Consider the following 23,358-nt stretch of genomic DNA (forward strand, 5'->3'; position numbering starts at 1 on the left):
TGAAATTTGGAAAACGATCACTGATGAAATGACGGGTAGCACCGCGGTGATCTATCAACTGCCGACTAATGAGAACATTAGTAACCACTTTTTCAGGGGGTTTCACTTTTTCAATGAAAGTGACCACGATCAATAAGAAAAACTTCGTGATAACAGACTACGTGATAACATCAGTCATCATAACATCACCGATGACTGATGTTATTATTCCACAGTGCATATTCCTGTAATTCTACTCGTGCCTTTGCGTGACCATTCGGTTTTCGTGTGATCGATTCATAAAAAATGCATAAACTCGACAAAGTTTCCGCAAGGAGAGGAAACCAATAATTATCCTGGATTGACACAAAAAAGGGGTCGGTCAGCCATTCAAATGAAGACAGTCAGTAAGTAGTTCAGTGTCAAGATGCCAGCTGACAATAAAATCTCTCCGTGAGTCCGTTTCAAATATCATGATCGATTAAAATCACACGTGCTTTCTTCTAAAATTGTGTAGAATTTAGGATTCTTATTTTGTTTTTTCAATATTTTTGCTCCCGTTGTTCCTAGGAAACTCATTAATGTTTTTTCGTGAGATGTTTGTGGAGAATAATCTACAGGTAGTTTATGAAAAAGCAAACCAAGTTCACGAATTAAAAGGAATAGTCTCTGCACATTGAAATGAAATACATATAGCGGAATATCTGCAACGTCGCACAGTATACATCGAGTCAACCAGAGAGGTCGGACATGAAATGTTTTACAAAAACTGCACATTTTTATGTTTATTTCGACACATTTTAAATATTAAGGAGTTCACCTGAAAGGAAATTTTACGAGAAAACCAATGGAACCAATTATGAAACTCTAAAGTTTGCATACACGGAGTTATAAGCGTTTAAAGTTTCCAAATTTTGTCCGACCTCTCCTATTGACTTGATCCACCGTGCGTCGCAAAAAGATATACGTGCTACTTTGACATGCTGACAAGACGAATCAATCACCGTAATACTTCGTAAGGCTCTATTTCCGAAGTTGAACTAATGTAAATGACGTTCGTAAAAGGTAGGCGCTAAAAATTCGAAGCATGTCACATATGGCACAATGCAAAGGCGCGCATAACACGAGGTTAATTCCGTCAATTGGGCCAAAGTTCCGGCATAGCTAAATAAATCGTCCCGGCCGGCTTGACAGTCCGTCAGGCCCCAGGGACAGTTCAACGCTCCTTGCGGTGGGTTGGTCGACAAGTACCTAACCTCCTCTTGACCCCGTATTAAGAGCTCGCGAGTGCACTTGCTTTGCTCTTTGCAAAGCTTCGTGGTCCTTTAATCAAGTCTAGTTCGACCAAAGAGAAAGAAAGAGAAGGTGATTACGATCTAGGAATCTATACTATACCAGCTGATGGCATCAGGTACACTTCAAAATCTGCTAAGGCTTCATACTTAGTTATTTTTTGCAGCATATTGGGCTGCAGGTTCAATTTTAAACAGATTCCATGGTATTTGCTGACAAAGCTGTTTCCAGTGACGGAGACAGGAAAGTGATGGGCAAAATGGCTTTGAAGATTGATTAACTTTTTAGAAAGACTGGAAGCAATATTCAAAACCAACCTCGAAAACTTATTTCCATGTATTTTGATCCATAAATATGTCTACAATTTTGACGAAAAAAATTACACCTTTATGTATTTTTTCAAAGTCTGGGATGGAGAAGGGCTCTAGCTCCAGGTATGAGTGGTTACTGAAGTAGTAATCTACAAGAAAACGTCTTATTATCTTGACTCAAAGAACTTACTCTTTAAATGAAGGCATGTATCTTCGAGGGTAAGTGGTTTTCAGGGTTGCCACGGACAGGGAATATCGAGAAACCCGGAAAATGGTAGGGACTTTAAAACAATCTGGGAAAACCGGGAAACTTCAGGGAAAATGACGAAAATGTCAGGGAAAAGTTGTTCAATCACCTTTGTTTGCTCTCTATAATAATGGGTTTAAGATTTCGAACAACGAATTTTGCCTGAAAACTGTTTTTAATTATGTCTTCTTAACCATCCGTCACATATTCAATATTAACCAAAATATGTCAGGGAATTTCATTTTCTAAATTCCGTGGCAACCCTGGGTTTTGGAAACATTTTTCTGCCACGAAGCACTGGAAGCAGCCTCATTTCGACTCAAAGAAACCATTCCGGAAACCGTCGCTCAGAAATCCCATGGATTAGACCCGTGACGTCACGAATTCCACGCTCCGTTAATTTTCTGAAATTCCGCCTGAAATTTCCGTCTGATTCAGATCAATTCCCGTGGGGATTCGGCACGAATGCAAGAAGCGGTAGCGCGGCCGCGGGCTTTCGGGAGTCTGCGACCGCGGTAGTTCCGTCATGCGGGGAATCCCGACGACCCCGCACCGCCACTCCGCATCACCGACAGCTTTTTTTCCACGCTAACCACCGTCCTGGATTACCGGTAATTTCCCGACCGCGGTCGTACCGGGCGCTGATGACCAACTTCAACCAACCACCCGACCGCCATCTATGTTTCCATCCATCTAAGCCTTTGTCCGTAGTGGTAATTCTTGCAAGCTGGCAACACGAGGCTCCTTCAATTTAAATGTATGCAAAACGATCGATTTTTATCCAGGGAGGCTGTCTTGCATACTGCGTTGCTAAGGGAAAACGCTGTATGAACCCTCAGGCGTTGCCAAATTTCCCCTGGCAAATTACCAATTTTCAGGAAAAGTTTTGAATGGTTACCGATTTCTCAGATAATTTGTTTGTAATTTGATCTGAAACTTCTGAAAATTTCAAGGAAAAATATTCATAATTTTCCTCGAAAATAAACATTTTATCGAAGGGAATTTGGCAAGTCTAGAATGTTTATACGGCGTTCTAGTTTTTTAGAGGCGCGGAACACTCTCTGAGAATTTAGCCACGTAGCTGTAGGTAACAGCCAGCAATCAGCAAAATCCCCTAGCATCTAAATGTGATACGAGCACATGTAAACTACACTGAAAAAAAACTCCGGCCGTGGAAGTCGTATTTACTGCCTATACAGACATACCATCCGCGTTCTAGGCTCAGATGCCGTAAGTTCTGGGCATAGCACCCGGAGCAATTGAAGCTATGGCTCTAGCACCCGGAACTTTCGGCCTCTGAGCCCGGATTAGATGGTATGTCTGTATAGCCTGTAACTTTTTTTTTTCATTGTAGTCGTTTAAGCTTTCATTTCACGGTCAGACGCTGACATGTAATTAATGACCATGAAAAATGGCTTAAAACGTCCTGAAATCTTTAACGTACGCCGCACTTTACAATCACTAAAATGATTTCCAAAATCCAAATCCATCCAGATCCGATCCCAATCAGTCCATCGCGCGGAGCACATACGTCATACGTACACGCTGCCTGCACGGATCAACTCATAAACTCACCTTGCACCAGGCGCACCGCGCACCGGGCAGCGTAATAATGTACCGGAGTCAGATTGGCAGCATTGTTGAGTGTTGAGCGTTGAGTTATGACCCTGGTCGATTACAAAATTTCCCATGACGACGGCGGGCGGTGCGCGTCGACGCGACGTGAAAGTGACACCGTTTCAAAAACATCAGATCAGTAACGATGCCAAATCAGATTTTCGTTGACCATCTCTCGCACTTCATTCACCAGGAATTGAGTTTTTTTTTGTTTTGTTTTTTTCTTTTAGAAAACAAGCGACCCACACTTCAGTTGATCGCCAGAATTTTTCATGAGGCACGTGTGGATCAGTTCAGATTCTATTCCTGTCTCTACATGAGACCGCGTAAGGAGGAAGGAATCCCAAGTAGGGAAATACAACTTTCCTGGGAAATTTTCTTCCATGCTCTAAATGATTTTTTTGCCGTAGACGAGCACTAAATACAGTTGAATTGCCGTGAAACGAGAAAAGTCATCCGTAGACTTAGCTCTGATTGGTTCCCGTACTTTAAGTCTTCACAGTGTCACAAACGAGAATAAAGTTTACATTTCCACCAAGTGCAAAGATTATAAACTGGAATGGACCGGGAAATTGGGGGCACGACAAGGAACAAATGGAATGAGAGAGGAAACGGAGATAGGAATTCGGGAATGGGTTGACCAAAGATTACAAGAAACGTCCGATTTGTGTAATCTTTATTCCCGTTTGTGACATCCATAAGCAGCGTTGTCTCAACTCTCTCCATAAAGGACTCTACCTTTGGCACGTGTGTTAGTCGCTGTAGTATCAAATCTTTCCAATCGTGTGGATTTTTGAATATTTTTAACTCTGTTTACGACTATTCTGGCAGCCCTGCTTGGCACGTCGCGGGGCGCTCGTCCATATCATAAGTCGATCGAAGCGTGTCTCTGCAGCTCGGAGGCGCGCGCCAGATCGGTGGGAAACGCGGGCGCGGGGCGGTGGAAACCCCCGAGCCCGGCGGGAAATCTGGCAGGATTTTCCGAGCCACACCAAGGCGACATTCAGAAATTCCTCAGTCGACAAACGAACGAACGAACGAACGATCGGACAGACGGACCTACGGACGTTCGTTGATCTCGCTAACCGGGACTCGCTCAGCACAACGCGGTCTGATCCGCCGTGACGTCAACTAGCAAGTTATGGCCTCGGCCGTAAAATACAACGACGCACACTGGACTGAGTCAATAGGGGAAGTTGGACAAAATCTGAACACTTTGAAAGCTTATATTTTTGAAAATACGAGACAAAAAAGTTTAAGAGTGATTTCATTTTTATCGTGAAATTTTGTTTTAGAAACACCCCTTGATATTGAATTCGTGACGGAATGAACATTAAAATCTGAAATTTTAGCCACAAATTTCATGGCCGATCTCTTCATCCAGCTCGTTTCACTGTGCGACGCACCTATAACTCGAACTTTTTTCCAAGGATAGCGGGAATCTCTTCTAATCGAGTGCACGCCACATGGATTAACAAAGTTAGGTAGTTGCCGCTAGATAGTTTAGCTCTTTGAACATTTTCAACTATTCTAAGGGGCCATTCATAAAATATGTAACGCTGAAATTCGGATTTTTTTACTCCCTCCCTCCCTATAGAGCGTTAAACATTTAGTATTTAGTGTTTATGTACATAGAAAGTACGAGAAAAAAAATTTGATCTCGTCTCCTTGGGACGTTGTCCTGCTCAGTGCTCATCCGCGATGTGTCACTGTGGAAAGTCGCAACAACGAAGAGGCGACAAACATTCGCAGAGTTCACGCCAAACTTTACGCTCTTTTATTTAGACTGTGACTGAAGATCCGCTATATTGGTTCTTCCATTTACTTTACATGTAGAAGTGACTTAAGAATATTTTCTGTCGCCTCAATATTCTATTCACTCAATATTAATTGTCGTTCCAAGAGCAACTGAGTGAAGAGGAAGAAGCGCATGTGTGTGCCATTTTGTCGTTCACATTTTTTTTCTCTTTTTCTTTCCTTTTCTTGTTTTTTCTCAGAAGGTCGGTCTGACTAATCTTTTAATATTACCTCGTATCCTGCCTGCACTCCACGTGATTTGTTTAACTGTTACTTGTGTTCATGCGGTAAGAATGTGAGAGCCTCACCCCGTGAAGACAGTAACGGCGAAAAATCGCCGGAGTTCCCTCGCGCGATCTCCCGGAAATCGCCCTTGGAGACGTTTCCCAAGATTTTTAAAGAAAAATTTCTCACACTGAAGAAAAGTTACCGGCTATATAGACATACCGTCCGTTTCGGGCTCTTCCGGGTGCTGGAGCCGTAGTTTTTCGTTTGCTTTGGGTGTTACGCCCGGAACTTTCGGCCTCTGAGCCTGGAACGCGGACGGTATGTCTTGAACGCCCGTAAGTACGGCTTCCACGGCCGGAGTTTTTTTTCAAGGCAGTATTCCATGCCTAAAATTCTCATAGAGTACATAGAATCGTAATGTAAATGGGAGAGCTGGCGCCATCCTCTGGTCGACAAGTTCCGAGCCCAGTGTGCGCCGAGCTTCGGTCACTTTTTCGATACATGTTCGATCCAAAATGGCGGTGTGGAATACATGGTAATTCCTATCCTCTTTGTTTACATTGGATGACCGGGTCACTCCCCGTGTATCGAAAACGATCGATTATGTATGGAAAAAGTGACCCGGCGTGACACAGGAGTCTGGAGACGTGAAAAATGCCCAAAAGTGCCTCCAGCTCTCCCGATTACATTAAGACTCTATGTACTCCTTGAAAATTCTCATAGATTACATAGAGTCGTAATGTAAGTGGGAGAGCTGGCGCCACTTTTAAGCATTTTCCAGGTCCCGAATTCCGAGACTCCTGTGTGACGCCGGGTCACTTTTTCGATACATGATCGATTGTTTGCGATACACGAGTACCCGGCCATCCGATGTAAACAAAGGAGATAAGGAATCACCACGTATTCCAAGCCGCCATTTTGGATCGAACATGTATCGAAAAAGTGACCCGAACTCGGCGCACACCGGGCTCGGAACTCGTCGAGCAGAACACGGCGCCATCTCTCCCATTTACATTACGACTCTATGTACCTACTCTATGAATAATTCCTATCTTTGTTTACATCGGATGACCGGGTCACCGTGTATCGAAAACGATCGATTATGTATCGAAAAAGCGAACCGGCGTGACACAGGAGTCTGGAGACCTGGAAAATGCTTGAAAGTACCGTCAGCTCTCCTACTTACATTACGACTCTATGTTCTCCTTGAAAATTCTAGAGGGGACGATTGTATACTCTGGTCATCGGTGAACGCCACCCGTTACAACCGCACCACGCTAGAGTCCCTTTATAACCCAGAGTTAAGACAACTCGATTATCAGCTGACTGGCAGCCGGCCTTGGCTGGCCATGGAGGCCGAAACGAGTGCACTCAAACGAACGATATTGAGGGATAAGGATAAGGAATCCTCCGATGTCTGTCATCCAAAAACAACAACATCAACAAAAACTGATCAAAACCTTAAAATTAGATTGATTAGTGGATAATTTCTTAATATATTTTCATTTTGGTGCGATTAAAATAACAATTCACTCTTGATAAACCACAATTTAGTTATATTTTCATTACTTTTGTTCACATTCGAGGTACCGCCATCTTGGTGCACTCGTTTCGGCCTCCATGAGCGAGAACCAATCAGAATTGGATTTTTTTTTAGGCCACTTTCAGCCTAACCAAAAGTGAGTTGTCTTAACTCTGGGTTATAAAGGGACTCTACACCACGCGGCCATTAATCTTTTGTCCATCGGCGGCGACGGGATCGCTCGCCGGACGGAGACGCGCACGTGCGTGATGCACGTCGAGCGTTGCGTGGGGCCGCGCGGGCGACGCGACGCGATGCGACGGCAATGACCACGATCGCACCAGAATTTCGGAGTGGAGCTCAAGGTCAGCCAAGGCCCCTGCCTCCAGCCGCAGCCTCCCAGGAGACTTTCCACGACTCCGCCGTCGCCCCCCCCCCCCCCCCCCCCCCTCCACGACGTCTTGCTGCTGTGGCTCATGGCCCTGGCTCCCATCTGAACGATGCCGACGGAGACACAATTTCCGACCATCGGTTGCTCTCGGACGTCAGCAATCATGCAGCTTTATGCAAAATGATTTCGGCTAAACCGCAGAAGCAGTGGCAGTGGAAATGTGAAACGGAAAATTTCCACCGAGGCGGTGATCATCATAATCGTTTCATCGAATTCCGGTCAAGAAAACCGTCTGATTGTGAGCTATGGTTGTAGCGACTCCATAACCATAAGGAACGCGCCGAGAGTCATACCGAAAAAAAAGAATGCTAATTTATCATTCGGATGTGTAAAAAAGTGTGCGATAACTCACAAAACGCTGAATTAACCGCCACAGCAGTTACTTTAGCAATGTCAAGATGTAAAACTAACTGCTGTGGTGGTTAGTTCAGCGTTTTGTGAGTTTTTGCACACTTTTTTACATCCAGATTGTGAAATCAGCATCCCTTTTTTTTCGATGCACAATATTAACGTTACACTGGAAAAAAAAACACATTGGATCTAGAGCCCAGACTCTTAAAAACATACTCAACACAAGAAAAAATACTCTTGATTCAATCAGATTTAAACTTAAATCAAGAACCAAGCCTCTTAATTTGAGCGGATTTCCTTTTGATTTAAGCTTATTGTTAAATCTGATTGAATCAAGAGTCCGGAGTCCTTTTTCTTGTCAATGATTTTAAGAGTCTGGACTCTAGTTCCAATGTGTTTTTTTTCCCAGTGTACAAGATTGTAGAAGAGTAGGTACATGTATGGATCGTAACTCGTGCGTCGTTATTAAATCGTCGAGTTCCACACGGTTCTACTGACTCTCGTTTTTCTCCCTGTTTTCCGCCCGTTTTTAGCAGGGCTGGAGTTTCCATGCAGCCGGTATTTATTCCCTCCCTGTGACCGCACACTGAGAAAAAACTATGGCTTATAAACCTATTAGAGGTAAATATGGAACACCACTAATAGTAGTACCTCTACATATAATAATAGCACATATACCTTAGTTATGGTACGGGGTACCTTAATTAGGTACAGAGACCTTAGTATGGTTCACAGACCGAGAATCATTAGTTTATTTACGACTATTATAGGTGTTCCATATTTACCTCTAATAGGTTTATAAACCATAGTTTTTTCTCAGTGCACTCCAGCTATTTTTGGAAGCTAATAACACCGGGTTCTGACCATATAAGTACATGCACACTGACCAACATCAGTAATCGTAACATTGAAATGGTTCCTTCAGTGTCGTGAAAAGAGATTGAACTGATTCCATGCAACGGTTACTGGAGTACCATGGACGTTCACCGTCTAGTGACGATGAGCGGTGACCGACCGAGACTGATGGGTGCTCGCGCCTTCCAGCGACCGGAACTAATTAATCAGTTGCCTCAACTTCTAACCCAGCCTCACTCGGTTTAAGACTCTCTTTTATGGTGTAAAATCTCCTGTCTTACAACGATTCTCAAGTACCTACTATTTTCCAGACGGACTGATTCGACCGGACATGGGGACCAGACTCGCTTGGGTGCGCCATTTTCATTGACCCCCCCCCCCCCAATCCCCCCTATCCCTTCTCGGAGACGCTGTTTTGAAGAGATCTCATGCTCTTCTATATGTGTGTAAAATAGACGTTCAAAAGAAAGTTATGGAAAACAACGGACACCAAATTTTTTTTAAATTCTGAAAATTACTCAAAATGATGTTAAACACAAAATAAACTCCAATGTATGCAACATATAAAATTAAATCACTTACAGTTATAGAGAAAGAATGGTTCAATTTATGGTTTAATTTTATGTTCTTGCATCGATTTGCGGAACTATTTGATTATGTAAAAATTTGTACGGTGCTATTCGGACGGTAAATGGGTTACGGTGAAGGGAGGGGGGGGTCTGCTTGTTTAGGGGTTGAAAGAGGAGAAATATTGAATGGAGAAGACATATTCCTTTGTGTACTTGTACCTGGTTACTATCGGCGACGGTGTTTTTTATGCACTCGACTACTTTTCTACCTCTGCGTTGAAGTCTCCTCCAAGTAACCTTGGGGTCTGCTTGTTTAGGGGTTGAAAGATGAGAAATATTGAATGGAGAAGACACATTTCTTCGTGTACTTGTACCTGGTTACTATCGGCGACGATGTTTTTATACACTCGACTACTTTTCTACCTCCGTGTTAAAGTCTCCTCCAAGTAACCTTTTTCATCAATGCGGTAGTGCTGAAAAATTATAATGGCACATGTTTCTACATGGAAATTTTATCACGATGTTCACACACTCACGAACAAATTACTTTATTTCCTTCTTCTCTATTTTATTTTCCCTATTCCTTTTTCTTCTTCTTCTTCTCGGATGAGATATTTTTTCAAACAGTATCGCGAAAACATCATGCGGTGAGCACTGACATTACGGACTGTTGTAAACGATCAATGCGCTCGTGCCTTGTACTCAGCCTTCATCCAATGTAAAAATTTAACTTAAAAAAACTTGAATATGTCGACGCGAATGTAACAAACGTTATCGTGTCTACAACAAATCTGCCGCCAGAGACGTAACGCGGCACGGCGCGGCGTCTGACTATTTCAGGGGGATGATACCACTATTCGACCACGTGGGAGCTCGTAATGCCTACACTAAATATTGAAGGCGAACTGATATGGTGTTACAGTAACCTCCTTCCGGTTTGGTAAAAAGCTATGTTTTGTGTCTCACCGAGCGTGCCATTCCACGAGGATACCATTATTCGAATTCCTTCTCATTTCTTCTTTTTTTCTTCTACTTTTTCTCCTTTACTCTTCTAATTTTCCCTTTCTATTTTCGGTTTCTTCCTTTTCTCTTTCTTTTTTTCATCTGCCTACTCAGGATTCTCCTCCTGTATTTTTCTCTTTCCTTTATCCCTTCTTCTAATTCTCTCCTTTTCTTCTTCTTCTTACTCATATCTCTTCTCTCCGTTTTCCATTCTTCTCTCATTTGTTATTTTTCCTTTTCTTTAGTTTTTCTACGTTGAAAGTGTAGGTTCTCGCCCGATCACCGAGGCAAAGCAACGGCAGGCATAGTTATAAATGTGATTGAATGCAAACTCAGAAGAGAATATTTTAACTAAACTCGATAAAACTAGCCTGCTGAAAAATTTTGAACTTCATCCGTCCCTTTGGTGCTGAGTTCATGCGTCGATTTTCATTTTTTCCCCTTGGTAGATGGATGTATCTTCTCCACACAATTGTTTTAAAGAAGCCCTTAGTTTAGTTCTCGTTCATCCGTCAATGCTGCAAAATTAAAGAGTAATTTGTCGGAGAAAAAACTACAACTCCAGATCTCTCTGTTGGAGACGACCGAAGACGCATAGCTGCTACCGTTGAAGGCTGAAAATGAGATGACAGAAGTCGTTTGCCTTCACTTCTGGGTTCCGATGTCTGGCTTATATTTCTCTCGTTTCCTCGTGCAACGGACATTTCACTGCTCCTATCCATGAGGTTATTTTTCTTCGAATTTTTCGGTGGATTTTATTCGCAGCTCAATCTAGTGTACCTGAAAGGTTCAATAGAAAATATCCCTTTTTCTTTGAAAAAAATATTTAATCGCAGGAAATGTGGCAACATCTCAATGTTCATACGGGGTTTTTGCCCTTGCATATATTAGTATTGACGTAATGGCAACGCTGCCTTTACTTTTCGTGTCCGGCTGGCGTTCGGGCTCACCTGTTTGGCGCATACTTGTGCAAACCTTGCATAATTCGTCAGCTGCAAGCGTTTCATTCTTGATTCGGGTTTCGCGCGAAATTCGGAATGAAACTGGAGGACGTCACACAACCTAACCTCACGTTAGGGCTGGGCGCGCCACCGCACCGCAGGGAAGCGCGACGTGCTCTTGACCTTCGCTATTCAGTGCTACATGCATGTATATCAGTGGCGTGGCGTGAATTGCGATACATCGATTGATATGTAATTTAAAGTAAAGAATCGATAATTAAGGTGCATGTTCGCTGCGAACACCCTGTTTTTCGATCCCTTTCCACAGGTTTAAATGGCAGATCATTCGATATATCGCAAAGCACGCCACGCTACTGATGTATATCGATGGCTGAAGTATGAAACCACGCATCTCCGTTTGCGACTTTATAGACCTCTTGTTTTTCTTAACTTTTTCTCAGGATAACTCTTCAACGCAATTTCTTGAAAACTGCCTTGATTTATCCCGGCCGTGTGGACTGTGAAAGAATTACGATTATACCGCACCGCTCTCGCACGTCGGGTTCGTTTCGGGTAGGCAAAACGCCTTCACTCTACGGGATACTTCACGCTCCACCCCAGAGTTAGTTTAGATGCCCAGTCGACGCGAACCCAACTGCAGTCTCAGATTCTCGCAATGGGCAAAACGCCTTCACTTTACGCGATACTTCACGCTCCACCCCAGAGTTAGTTTAGTTGCTTAGTCGTCGCGAACCCAACCGTTGGCCCAGATTCTGGCAAGACGTATTTTGGCCGATTGTAAGACCTCTCGTCAGGTGCTTGTCAAAGTGGTGGTTTGAGCTGACCAGAGCTTGACCAGAGGTAGGTCTGTATGACTCCCGATTTTCTTTAGGTCAAGTCCTGGTCAGCAATTGTTCTTTCTAGCAAACCAGTAGTTAGGCTGATTAGAAGATTGACCGTTCCGGCTGGTCTGAGTCTGACCACTGGTTTGGTAACTAGAGGTTGACAAGAGATCTTACCGCATGCCCTATGCCGCATCGCACATTGGATTCAGGTCGGATGGGCAAAACGCCTTCACTTTACGCGATACTTCACGCTCAACCGCAGAGTTAGTTTAGTTGCTTAACCCAACCGAGGACCCGTTCAGATCCTCGCAAGTGGTAACTTTGTTTTTTCTGCATCGAGGTCGGATGGGCAAAACGCCTTCAATTTACGCGATACTTCACGCTCAACCGCAGAGTTAGTTTAGTTGCTTAACCCAACCGAGGGCCCAGACCGCTCAGATCCTCGCAAGTGGTAACTTTGTTTTTTCTGCATTGAGGTCGGATGGGCAAAGCGCCTTCACTTTACGCGATACTTCACGCTCAACCGCAGAGTTAGTTTAGTTCCTTAACCCAACCGAGGGCCCACCCGCTCAGATCCTCGCAAGTGGAAACTTTGTTTTTTCTGCATTGGAACGCATCGGAAATGATCGATTGTAGGTGAGTGAGCCCAGCCTGATAGACTTCGATTGTTTCACGTGCATTTGAATGGACGGCCCGGTGTTACCAGCTCGCGATCGGAGCCTCTCCTTTCCTCGAGCTAGACAGCCGGGCCGGAGCCTCGACTGCGATGCGATGCCCAGCAACTCGGGACGAACGGCTGGCTGCTTGGCGGCGGTGCTTATCGGTTGCATCACAACTGGGTCAATGTTACCTAACTCTCCAGTCTTGATTTCTCTCCTCATGACTCGGCCGCCGCCGCCGCCAGGCCGCGCTAGTCCCGCCTGGGCCCAGAATTCAACTCCTCCTGCCGCATGCCGCATACCGCGTGCTGCACGCCGCATCCACGCCGAGTGTGGCGTGCCGTTCCGCCACATCCTAGCTTGCCCCTTCCCCGCCAACTCGGATCACCTGTCCTGCCATCTTGAAGAAGAACGGCGTATCGGACCATCGGCATGCCGACGCGACGTTGACGAACCTCCTCCAGTTGAGCATTCCAAGAGTCGACGTTCCTTGGATGAAGAAACCCAACTCTCTTCCAAGGTTGCAAAATTGACGCGAATTTTTTTTTTTTTACCTGAAAGAGGTAACTCTGCATGCAAATTTGAATGTCTTGCTTTGGAAATTGCTTTTGGAATTGCCGACTCGGAAAAAATGGAATCTTCCTTTTATCGTAGATATGTTGCCTTTGGGGCACACACATCATTGACTTAATTTTTTTCTTGTTTAAATTTCTTTGGTTTTTTCTCCTTTGAAATTGAAAGGAAATACATTAATTCTTGTTTTGTTTCGAAAAGAGCCCGACTCCCAGTTTTAAAAACGTTACTTTTAAGGATTTTTGGCTTCTTTTGAGCTATTTTTCAGAACTGAAGAACGTTTCCCATTCACAGGAGTTTCGGCTGAATTCAGCGTTTACAGTGGCAATTTTGTAACGTCGACATGTAGTTACATTTTTCGTCTGCAAAACAACGACATGCGACGTTGCAGATTTTTTGAGGTGTTGAAACTTTTCGGGAAGATCCATGATTACGTCCGATGGTGATAGATGTTGCTCGCTCGGTTCTCACGAAGGAGGAAGCAGCTCATCTACGTCGCCAATTACAGTCTGATATTCACACATAAAATAGAGGATTCAGATTGTTTTCCTCAAAAAGTGAACTGGTAATTTTGGAAACAAGTAAATCTACTCGTTAACTAGTGAGCGGCTAGATCTGTTATGTACTCCATCTTTGGATCGAGGCGAGACTGTAAAATGGACTACATTTAGCAATCAGGAACTACAATTTCTGGCTCAGCTTAAAAACAACACATGTATCATTGGTTCTCTTACGCATATACGTGTTTTTACGGATTAGACAGAAATTGCAGTTCCCGATAGCAAAATGAAGTCCAAAACATACACCTCACTCAAACCCAAAATCGAAATTGACTAAAGCACGAATGTGCTGTCTAATGTGTGTACCTCAAACGGTTCTACGACTGGGAAAAGTCACGAAAATGTCCAAAAGTGAATGTGATTTCTCAAAGATGCTCCAACCATGCACATTGCTTTCACGAATTGCGGAAAATACAAGAGGAAATGTACCAACGCGGGTGGAAGAAGCATTATGATGATCTTGCAGGAAGCCACCTTTAATTGGCAAAAATTTCCTCTTACGTCAGCAATCAGTCGGACAGAATCAAGTAAATGCTAATCACGGCATATAATTTTTTATTCGACAAATGGAAACGGGAAGTCAATTTTAACATCGCGGACCGTTACAGCTTTTTTTCGGCAAGTTCATTGTGCATGAATGCGTACCTAGAAACTTATTATTCGGCATACACTGAAAAAAAAAGAATCTTAAATTTGCCGCCAAGATGTATTTCTTTTTGAATCAAGAATTTTTCTGGTTAATATAAGCTACTTTTTTGCTTAACCCAAGCACTACTTTTCTTGTATCAAGAAGAAGTCAGCTTAAAGCAAGATAAAAAAAATTCTTAACGGCAAATTCAAGAATCATCATGCTTGATCCAAGCTACTTTTTTTTTCAGCGACCCAACGTTGAGTGTAAGCACTTAAAGGGGGTGGGAGGATCACTTGCGGGGGGATTTCTCTGGTCAAAAATTTCGCTTGAATGGGGGCGACGGTAAAACATTTTTGAAAAACAAAAAGCTTCTGGTTGGATGATCCTGGTACTCTCCAAGTAACCCTCTCTCGAGAATTCACTGCAGTTGCACCATTACCAAATTCTCTTCCTCGTTCAATGCGACTAACGGATTTCTTTGAATATGCAGGTTTCTGAGGCCCTGAATGCACCATTGAATTCTGTCCGAGGTCATGACGTCATACAATTTTTCCCACTCTTTGACCCCTCCTTCTCCCCATATCAGCTTCCCTTTCCTCCTGTAAAAGGGCTTCTTTAGGCAGTCCGATGCCTTTCTATTTCATACCTGACGTCATTTTTTTTATGGACGGACGGCTTCGGATGGAATCCGACGGATGTATGAAGCCCCCTATCTTTTATTTTGTTATAACCGCCACACAGAGGTTCGAGTCAATTAGATAAGTCGGACATGAAATTTTAACCGAAAACTGGAAATTTTAAGTTTAATTCGTCACAATTTAAATTTTAAGGGGTGCTATCGGATGCAAAAACTGACTAGGAGACCAGTGGAACCACTCTTAAAACCTCAAAGTTTTGTATGAACGGAGTTATGAGCGTTTTAAGTTTCCAAATTTTGTCGGACCTCTCCCATTAACTCGATCCACTGTGCACCATAAGTAACAATTCTCAGTCTCGCAACAACATTCATCTTCCAGCCGGCCGCAAAAAATATAGCTCCGTGAAGGCTTATTTCGTGCACCCAGTGGAAAAGCGCCAACCAAACCGCCATTCTCTCCTTGTTTAAGTGCTCCCTGTATCTCATTCCATGCATTATGGAAGGCTCAAAAGATCTACGAGGGCAAAAGCGTGTCGATGGAGTCCCAAAGTGCAAAGTTCCTTTGTGGAATACCATGATTCCCAGCGACAGGTCGTCGGGTGCCCTGGCCAAGCCGCTCGGCAGGGCAAGAAAGGTCACGGGATTGGCGATCGGAAGACCAATGAGACCGCAGTCGCACAGTAGAATGAGCCAATAGAAGAGGTCGGACACGAAATTTTTGGGTATAATTTCAAATTTTGAAGTTTATCTCGTCACAGATTCAATTTGAAGGGGTGTTTCTGAAAGGGAATTTTACAAAAAAAAAACAACGGAACCACTCTTAAACTTCTTTGTTTCATATTTTCGAAAAAAAATGAGCTTTCAAAGTTTCCAGGTCATGTCCGACTTCTCCTGTTGATTCGGCCCAATGTGAGTCGAGGGTTTGCGCCATTGTCCCGAGCGAGCCGATAGCTTTGCTCTTGTCCGATAACGGATCTTCATTGGTTTTCGTGCTCTTTCAGCGCCGATTTCCGGTGTTGGGTGAAAGTTTAGTCCGCGCCGCACGGGCTTAACCTGCAGTCCAGCCCCTCGTCCGTTGTCCGATCGCTGTGCTATCCTGTATTTACGTCAATCGTAGTTTTTTTGAAAGACCTTAATATTCGTCTCAGATCCATAATCTCCCGACCTAGTGGCTCGACGCTTTTCCCTTCCTTCTTCTCAGTTTCTCAGCTGGCGCGAGCGGTTCCTAGACGAGATACAGGGTGTTTCACGAATGCAACGATTCAAGAGCATACTTTGTGGGTTAGGACAAGTTTTACATTTCTCGAGACATTCCTGTGAAACAATATTTTACTTATACCACTCTGGATTTATAAGGATATCAATACCAAAGATTTGGATTACATTTTGCAATTATAAAAATATATTATATAGGAATTACAATGTCTGGGTCAGTTAAGAAACGACGTATGCACCACTAGTTTTCCTATGTACACACGTGTTTTTACGTATGAGGCAGAATTTGTAGTTTCTAATTGCAAAATGAAGTCCAATCGTTGTTTAGGTTTTTTCAACTAAAAAATTTGTCTCTTGGTCAGAGCAAGGACAGTACAACATGGGAGTCCCGGGAGACTTTCGAAGCTCAGAAAAAGGATTGAGAAAAACGTATCTAACTCTAAACGGGATTTAGGGGGCTTCCTTGGGAAAACTTTGAACTTTGAAAAATTGAGACGTCTCGAGAGCAATTTTGAGGTATTGCTCGAAAAATTGATTGACATACCATGCAAAGATAAGTCACGCAAAGGAAAATAGTCGTGTTCTTGTGTTACTTTCAAATAATATAGGAATCAACTTACGAATTAATGCAAATTAAGTATTGGTTTCTGATGTAAGATTGGATTAAAAGCACTGAAAACACCGGAAAAGTCGGCAAACCCGAGCGAATGCTAAGGTTACTTTGTGTTGCATTTCCTTTATAAACCGAAATGTTGCGGCATTTTTCTGCTCGATGTAGGTATCTTGTTGCTCCTCTGACGTAGGAGCATATCTCGGTTTCCACGTGAGCCCTGCTCTTCGTATTACTCTGTACTTTTCGGGGCTCATGTCAAAATCGAGGTATGCCCTTACGTCAGAGGAGCGACGATCTTTGGGGCCCCCGGTCATCCCTCTGGCTCCCCCCGGGCCCCCAAGTTCCGGCCAAGCTTCAGAAAATGCCACTAGGAGTTTATACATTGTTGCATTGATGTTGATCGATCACGGAGAAAAAAAACTCGTGCGTGGGACCCGAAGTTCAGGTCATATGGATCTCTGAAGTTTTCAGATTAAGCATCTGAACACTTCAGGTCTAGCTGCCGAAGTTCGGATCATACATCTGAAACTTCAGTTCTTACACCTGAAGTACTTCAGATGTGAGAACCGAAGTACTTCGGATGTGAGAGCCGAAGTACTTCGGATGTGAGAACCGAAGTACTTCAGATGTAAGAACTGAAGTTTCAGATGTATGATCCGAACTTCGGCAGCTAGACCTGAAGTGTTCAGATGCTCAATCTGAAAACTTCAGAGATCCATATGACCTAAACTTCGGGTCCCACGCACGAGTTTTTTTTCTCCGTGTACCATGGGTGGCTCAGCACGCTTTGCGTAGAAACGACTCATTGGCTTAACGTTATCCGAAATGACTCGGCGTGTTCGAAGACGGAACGGAACGGAGCGGCGCTAATTTTCCGCGACGAGAATAGCAGTATATTTTTCATGGATGGCGGGAAATCCACGTGAGCTGACTAAGAACATCGAGCGTGGAGCCAGGGTTCGGTCGTTAGTGTTTGCGTCACCAATTAATATTATTCATGCCATTAAATCCTATGTGGTCGCCGGTCGCGCGAATCAGGCGATCCCGCTGTAGCCAAATTTCGCGACGAATATCTCCACAGTTAATCACACCAAATGTAAATTCATGAAAAACAATCAGTTTTATTCCTAACGGACAGAGGCACCAACCTGCAAGATCCGCAAGATCTTACACATACCAAAAGCATGAGCATAATAAGAAATGTAAAATCATAATTAAAGTAAAATAATTTAAAAAAAAAAAATTGTATTTTCTCTAATAAGCCCAGCGCTCTTTGGAAATCCTGAGTTCCTTTATACGTTACTATCAGAGAAGAAATATAATCGATTTCTGTCATAAATCTTAAATTGACTGCACTATCTGCCACATTAGACACATTATAAACTATAGATAATTCCTTCAATCCATGTCTGATTCTAGGTTTATAAATATTTCGTCATAAGGGGCCGTCCCGAAATCAAGTAACGCACTTTTTCAGTATTTTTGACCATCCTCCCCCTCTCTTTGTAACGCTTTTGTAACGTAGATCCGTATCATTTAAAACGTAGAAGCAAAATGGCGTAACGCTCTTCCCGAATCCCTTCTCTCTAAAGCGTTGCGTAATTTAAGTATATAAGGCGTCTAGATAACTGAAAATCCCCCAACTTAACATATACAACTCGTAAAAGTAATAATAATAATATCGTTTTGCTCCGACAACACTTAATTATCATAACTAATGCAGCTAAAATTATCAGAGTTTTCCTCCTCCCAGCTCTTCCCCTGTCTCACTTTTCCTTTACTTCTCCTATATTAAGCCGATAAAATCTCTAGCGTTAATATTTCATTTTTAATTGAATATGGCGATCTCTCCTATACTAAAGCAACGGTTCTTCACCAGCCTTGACTTTAAAAGCTTTTTTTTAGCCTAGGAGTTGACGTTAGGAAAAAAACCATTATTCTCATGTTAAGTGGTACTCCTCGATACATTTCACGTTGTCATAAATGGGCGTGTCTATGAAAAAGGAGCTTATATATCTGTCGTATACACCATACGACGAAAGAAAGAAAAACAAATTGGCGCTCTGTACCTATACGTAGTTTTTAGCCCAATCGCTAACTTAATTAATGATCTGCACGAAGTAAGCTGGTTAGGTTGGTTTATCACCAACGATATAGATTTAGTGGTGTGGTTGTATGTAGCACCACCTTGTAGATGTAAAACTCCAATTTTATTGTTGTACAGCACCCAGCTAACTCTTTTTTAGCGGCTCTGGTGCTTGCACTAGAGCTGCTATTCCGGACGGTCCCAGCTGGGGAGTATCATTGGACCATGTTACATTGGAGAGACCGCGCGTTGGTTAATGGGAATCGGCGCCATTTTCTGCTGTTTAGGGGGGACTGCTTTTATTTTAATTGATATCTTTTTCCTGTGAGCGAATGCTATGTTGTGTAGTGTATTTTTGGAATCATGGTGATACTGTCAATAATTCAAAACGGGTCTGTGCTTTAATCTCGCACTGGAAAAAATGTACTTTACGTTTAAAATTTGAAAATTCAAATCTATAAGTTTTCGCGCTTTTTTCGAAGAATGCCGTGGTTGGAGCTTCCTAGTCATACTACTCGACATCAGCTGATAGCAAACAAAGGTTACCAAGGAAACCGTAAACGCGTAACAAGTACCTACCGTCGCCAGAGCCGCTTTCCGACGCGAATGCGTTGGAGCTTCCTGCTTGTTTAGCGAATGCAGACCTTTTACTTAAGATGCAGCCGAATGTTTAGATAAAATATTTCGAACACTTTTCCTAATTCTTTGGATTTCCTTTCTTCGACTGTAAGATATCGATTCGATGGAACTATTAATCAACGTAATATATTTGTGATGTTTCAAAATCTGCTCCGACTGTGAAATAAGGGAATATCTATATTTATCGATTAATTAACGATAATGACCATTCAATAAATATCTATATTTATCGCTCAAGTCATTCGATAAGTATTCAAAAATCGACCCGCTCTGCTTTGGATCCAAATCATACTTGACAACTCTGGTTCTGGATAGTTTGTTGGGACCGTTTGGTAGCGTTCCAATGTCGGACGGAGTATCTTCACGGACTTGGAATGAATCATACTTCCAAGTATAGCTTACCCACCTGTTCATGACAATTTGCTGAATCTTGCATCAAATCTTTTACAGCTAAAATCTCTTTATATACCCTGAGTCGCGTCATGTCGAGTCCTGGATGTACCAAATGGACAGGAAGATTACACAGTTAGTAACGTTTTTTGTAAAGTTTTTGGTCAACTGCACATAAAAAAATAGATGGTGCTGACGACAGAACCCTCTGTTCCCAGGGCTCCTGCAGTTTCTTTGTTACACTTACAGAATTTTTCTGTTGTGAGAACAGAACTGCGGTCGTGGGAACAGAGTACTCTGTCCTCATAACGGAAGCTTCTGTGGCTGTTACATAAGGAGTGCAGGAGCCCTGTGAACAGAACTAGTTTTTTCAATGTGATGCCTGTAATTGCTGCTAACTGCCTTCAAAAGTTGCGTCCAAACCGCAAAAAAGGCGAGTTTCAAAACTTTTTGCCGCGACTAAAAACGCGTTGCGGCAGCACTAAAAATTATCCGATTTCGCTCAAATTTGGAGATATTAAATGTTTAACATAATGACATAATAAAACCATCGAACATCGATGATCCGAGAAATTTTTTTGGGATGGTTCAAATCTGGGACATCCTAGTATGCATAGCACGCAAAACTTCGAAGCAACTTTATTTTAACGTTGGGAGCTGAAAGGTGAAATCCGTTAAGTTGTCGATTCAAACTTTTGATCTTTGAAAAAAATGTGAAATCGCTAAATCAATTCCAAAACGCGTCATGTTACTCGATTTGCAGTCTTCTTAAAACCGCAGGACCGCGATTTGATGCGCGATTCTCGAACGGCTCTAGCTGCCGTGAGGTTGGAGCCAGACTCAAGGGCGCTGTCTTGTCAAGTCATATGAACAAATCATGACGACATTTAAAAAAACAATCGGAGGACACGCACTGGCAAAAAAGAGTTCACCTTGCGTCCGAGGAACGCCACCAGCAAGCGTTTCCAGCCCCCCTCCAATCCGACAAACAGACCGTTGCGGCTGCAGATCCTCACGGGGAAAGAAGATTTTAACAATAAAATGAGTTAAAAGCTGCTTAATCATAAGAGACTGTCTATAAGCAAACCAAACAAGTGCATCATCTGATGAGCCGTAGAATACAGGCATTCTCTCAGAGCTCAGGGCTCATGAGAAAATGCTTCCGTGCTCAGCAAGAACGCCGAAAATCCATCAAGATTTCCCCTCGTTTTTTTGAACTTGACACTTCCTAAATTAAAAACTGTTTTACCCATGCACCTCAAATTTTTAGGTTGAGATCTTGGTGGTATTTGCGAAAGAATTCTGTAATCTTACTGTCCGAAGGTACACAATTTTTTCTGCTATGATACATTGTTTCGAAAAGATGTAAAATGGCGTTTACGGCGTTTTTGCGTTGCACGGCAGAAAGTAATAAGTTCTGGTGTCAGATACCGGAACTAATTTTTTTACACATCCCTCGCTAGATATGATGACTTGATGAGAATGCATGTAACAAAATTTTTCCACAATTTATTTTCAGTTACGGTTCTTCGCCTCGTACATGTTACATGTGTCACGTGTTGCGTGCTCTTCACATGTTTGTTGACACATTTTACTCAAATTGTTAATATTAATATGTTTTTGTGAACCGTTTGTTAATTTATTTGTGTATTTTTGTGCAGAGAGGGGAGCAACACAAACACGATGGTGGACTCGCCGGATGTGATAACGATGGACCCGCGGAACGGGATTGTGAACCCGGCGTTTCAGCCGCCCTCGCTCATGTCGCAACAGAGCACCGACTGGACGCGGCGGCAGCAAGCCGTCAGCGTCCGTCACGCATTCAAACATTACGGCTCCAAAAAAAATCCCAACCACGTTCTCAGCAACCTTAACATGACAGTCGGCAAAGGAACCATGTAAGTACATCTGAATTTCTCACTTCCGGTTCAGGACCCATCACTGGTCACGCATGTCTCGCACTCTCCCGTCAACTCTAACCATGAAGGGATTCTTGATCCTCTAAATGGAAAGCGTTAGGTGAAGTTAGGCGTCGTAGAGAAGAAGAATAAGGAGGTGGTCGCATTTCGGGAGTCTTATATTTCGTCGATGACGTAGGTAGGCACAGCCGCTTTTTATCATTGATATCCATTAAAGTTGTGTATTACCTATCATCACCTTTCGGCCAAAGCATCACAAGCGCCGTGCAATGTTTAAAAATTTCTGCCGCCATTTTATTTTTTTACAGAGAAATTGTTTTACGGAGCTGTCCGAAAATTTCATTGAATTTTCTTTGTGTTGCCGATGTAATTCAGTGAAATTTTCAAACAGATTCAACCAAGAATTTCTCTGTAAAAAATTAAAGTGGCGGCGGAAATTTTTAAACGTCACATGACGCTTGTGATACTTCTGGCGGAAGGTGATGATATACGGGAAAAAAGCGGTCTATACAATGTGCTCAAAATTATATGTTAAGTCGAAAGTAGCACACACACAAAAAACAACAACAAAAACCGAAGTTGTATATTCTTTCATATTTTGAATTTCGGAATTTCCTGGAATATCGACGCCATATTGTACTTATTGCATCTTCCTAAGTCACAGGGTAAATAAATCCTTAAAATGCGACCAAATCCTTTTTCTCGAGGCGGCGAAGTGTGATCCTGTTGTGTAACTCAGCGAATCATCCTGGAGCTTCCCCCTCTACTAAGGCGGAGTCCCAAGAGATGGCGTGGAGCGGCGGGCGGTGGTAGAGGGCAGGCGCGCCACGCTGTCTGGCGACTCTCCAGGGACGGGTGCCGTGCGGGTGATCGAGGAGGTACATACTTGCTCAATTCGGGTCTGGGTGGAATCCGAGATAACGCCTGGCGCCAGGCGCTTGGAGAATCCGTCTCCCCTTATCTCCTCCTTTTCCTCTCCGTGACCTATTTTAATGAACTCTCAGAGCGGCCGCACACGTTGACCCCTACGATCATTGGATACTTCTTCTACTTAATGTCATCTCAGCAAGTGGCAGGTCTATTGAAAGCGAATTTTTGAGAGGAATTCAAAACTAAGCTCAGATTTAGCGGGTCGTGGATATTTGCACCGCGTCTAGAAGGAAACCAACCAAGTCACATCAGCCGTTGCCAAATTTCATCGAATGGTTTATTTTTCTACGTGAGAACGCTCGGACAGATTCCTCTGAATATGTCCGAGAATTGACTTAACGTCACCGAAAAAATCCCCTCAAAATTTCAAAAGAATCGACACAAATGCTTTTCCGGAAAAATTTAAATCGTCCGATTAAATTTGGTAATAGTAAGGCTTGCTTTCTTTCTACATAATGCGGTGCAGTTACAGTACTCGCTTTCTTCCATCAATTTTTC

The 23,358-nt window shown here is 43.0% G+C and overlaps 1 protein-coding gene across 4 annotated transcripts in view; it reads left to right on the plus strand.

Annotated features, from left to right (window-relative positions):
• snu (ABC-type transporter snustorr) overlaps positions 1-23,358 on the plus strand; it is a 159,691-nt gene that overhangs the window by 86,483 nt on the left and 49,850 nt on the right. For 2 of the 4 annotated variants that reach the window (XM_019047436.2, XM_019047437.2), the window contains exon 2: positions 21,673-21,909. In XM_019047436.2, the coding sequence (XP_018902981.1) occupies positions 21,673-21,909 (237 nt within the window). The other 2 variants (XM_072299368.1, XM_072299366.1) reach the window with 2 other exon arrangements.

The sequence above is a fragment of the Bemisia tabaci genome, chromosome 4 (assembly GCF_918797505.1).
Source record: "Bemisia tabaci chromosome 4, PGI_BMITA_v3".
Classification (NCBI taxonomy): domain Eukaryota; kingdom Metazoa; phylum Arthropoda; class Insecta; order Hemiptera; family Aleyrodidae; genus Bemisia; species Bemisia tabaci.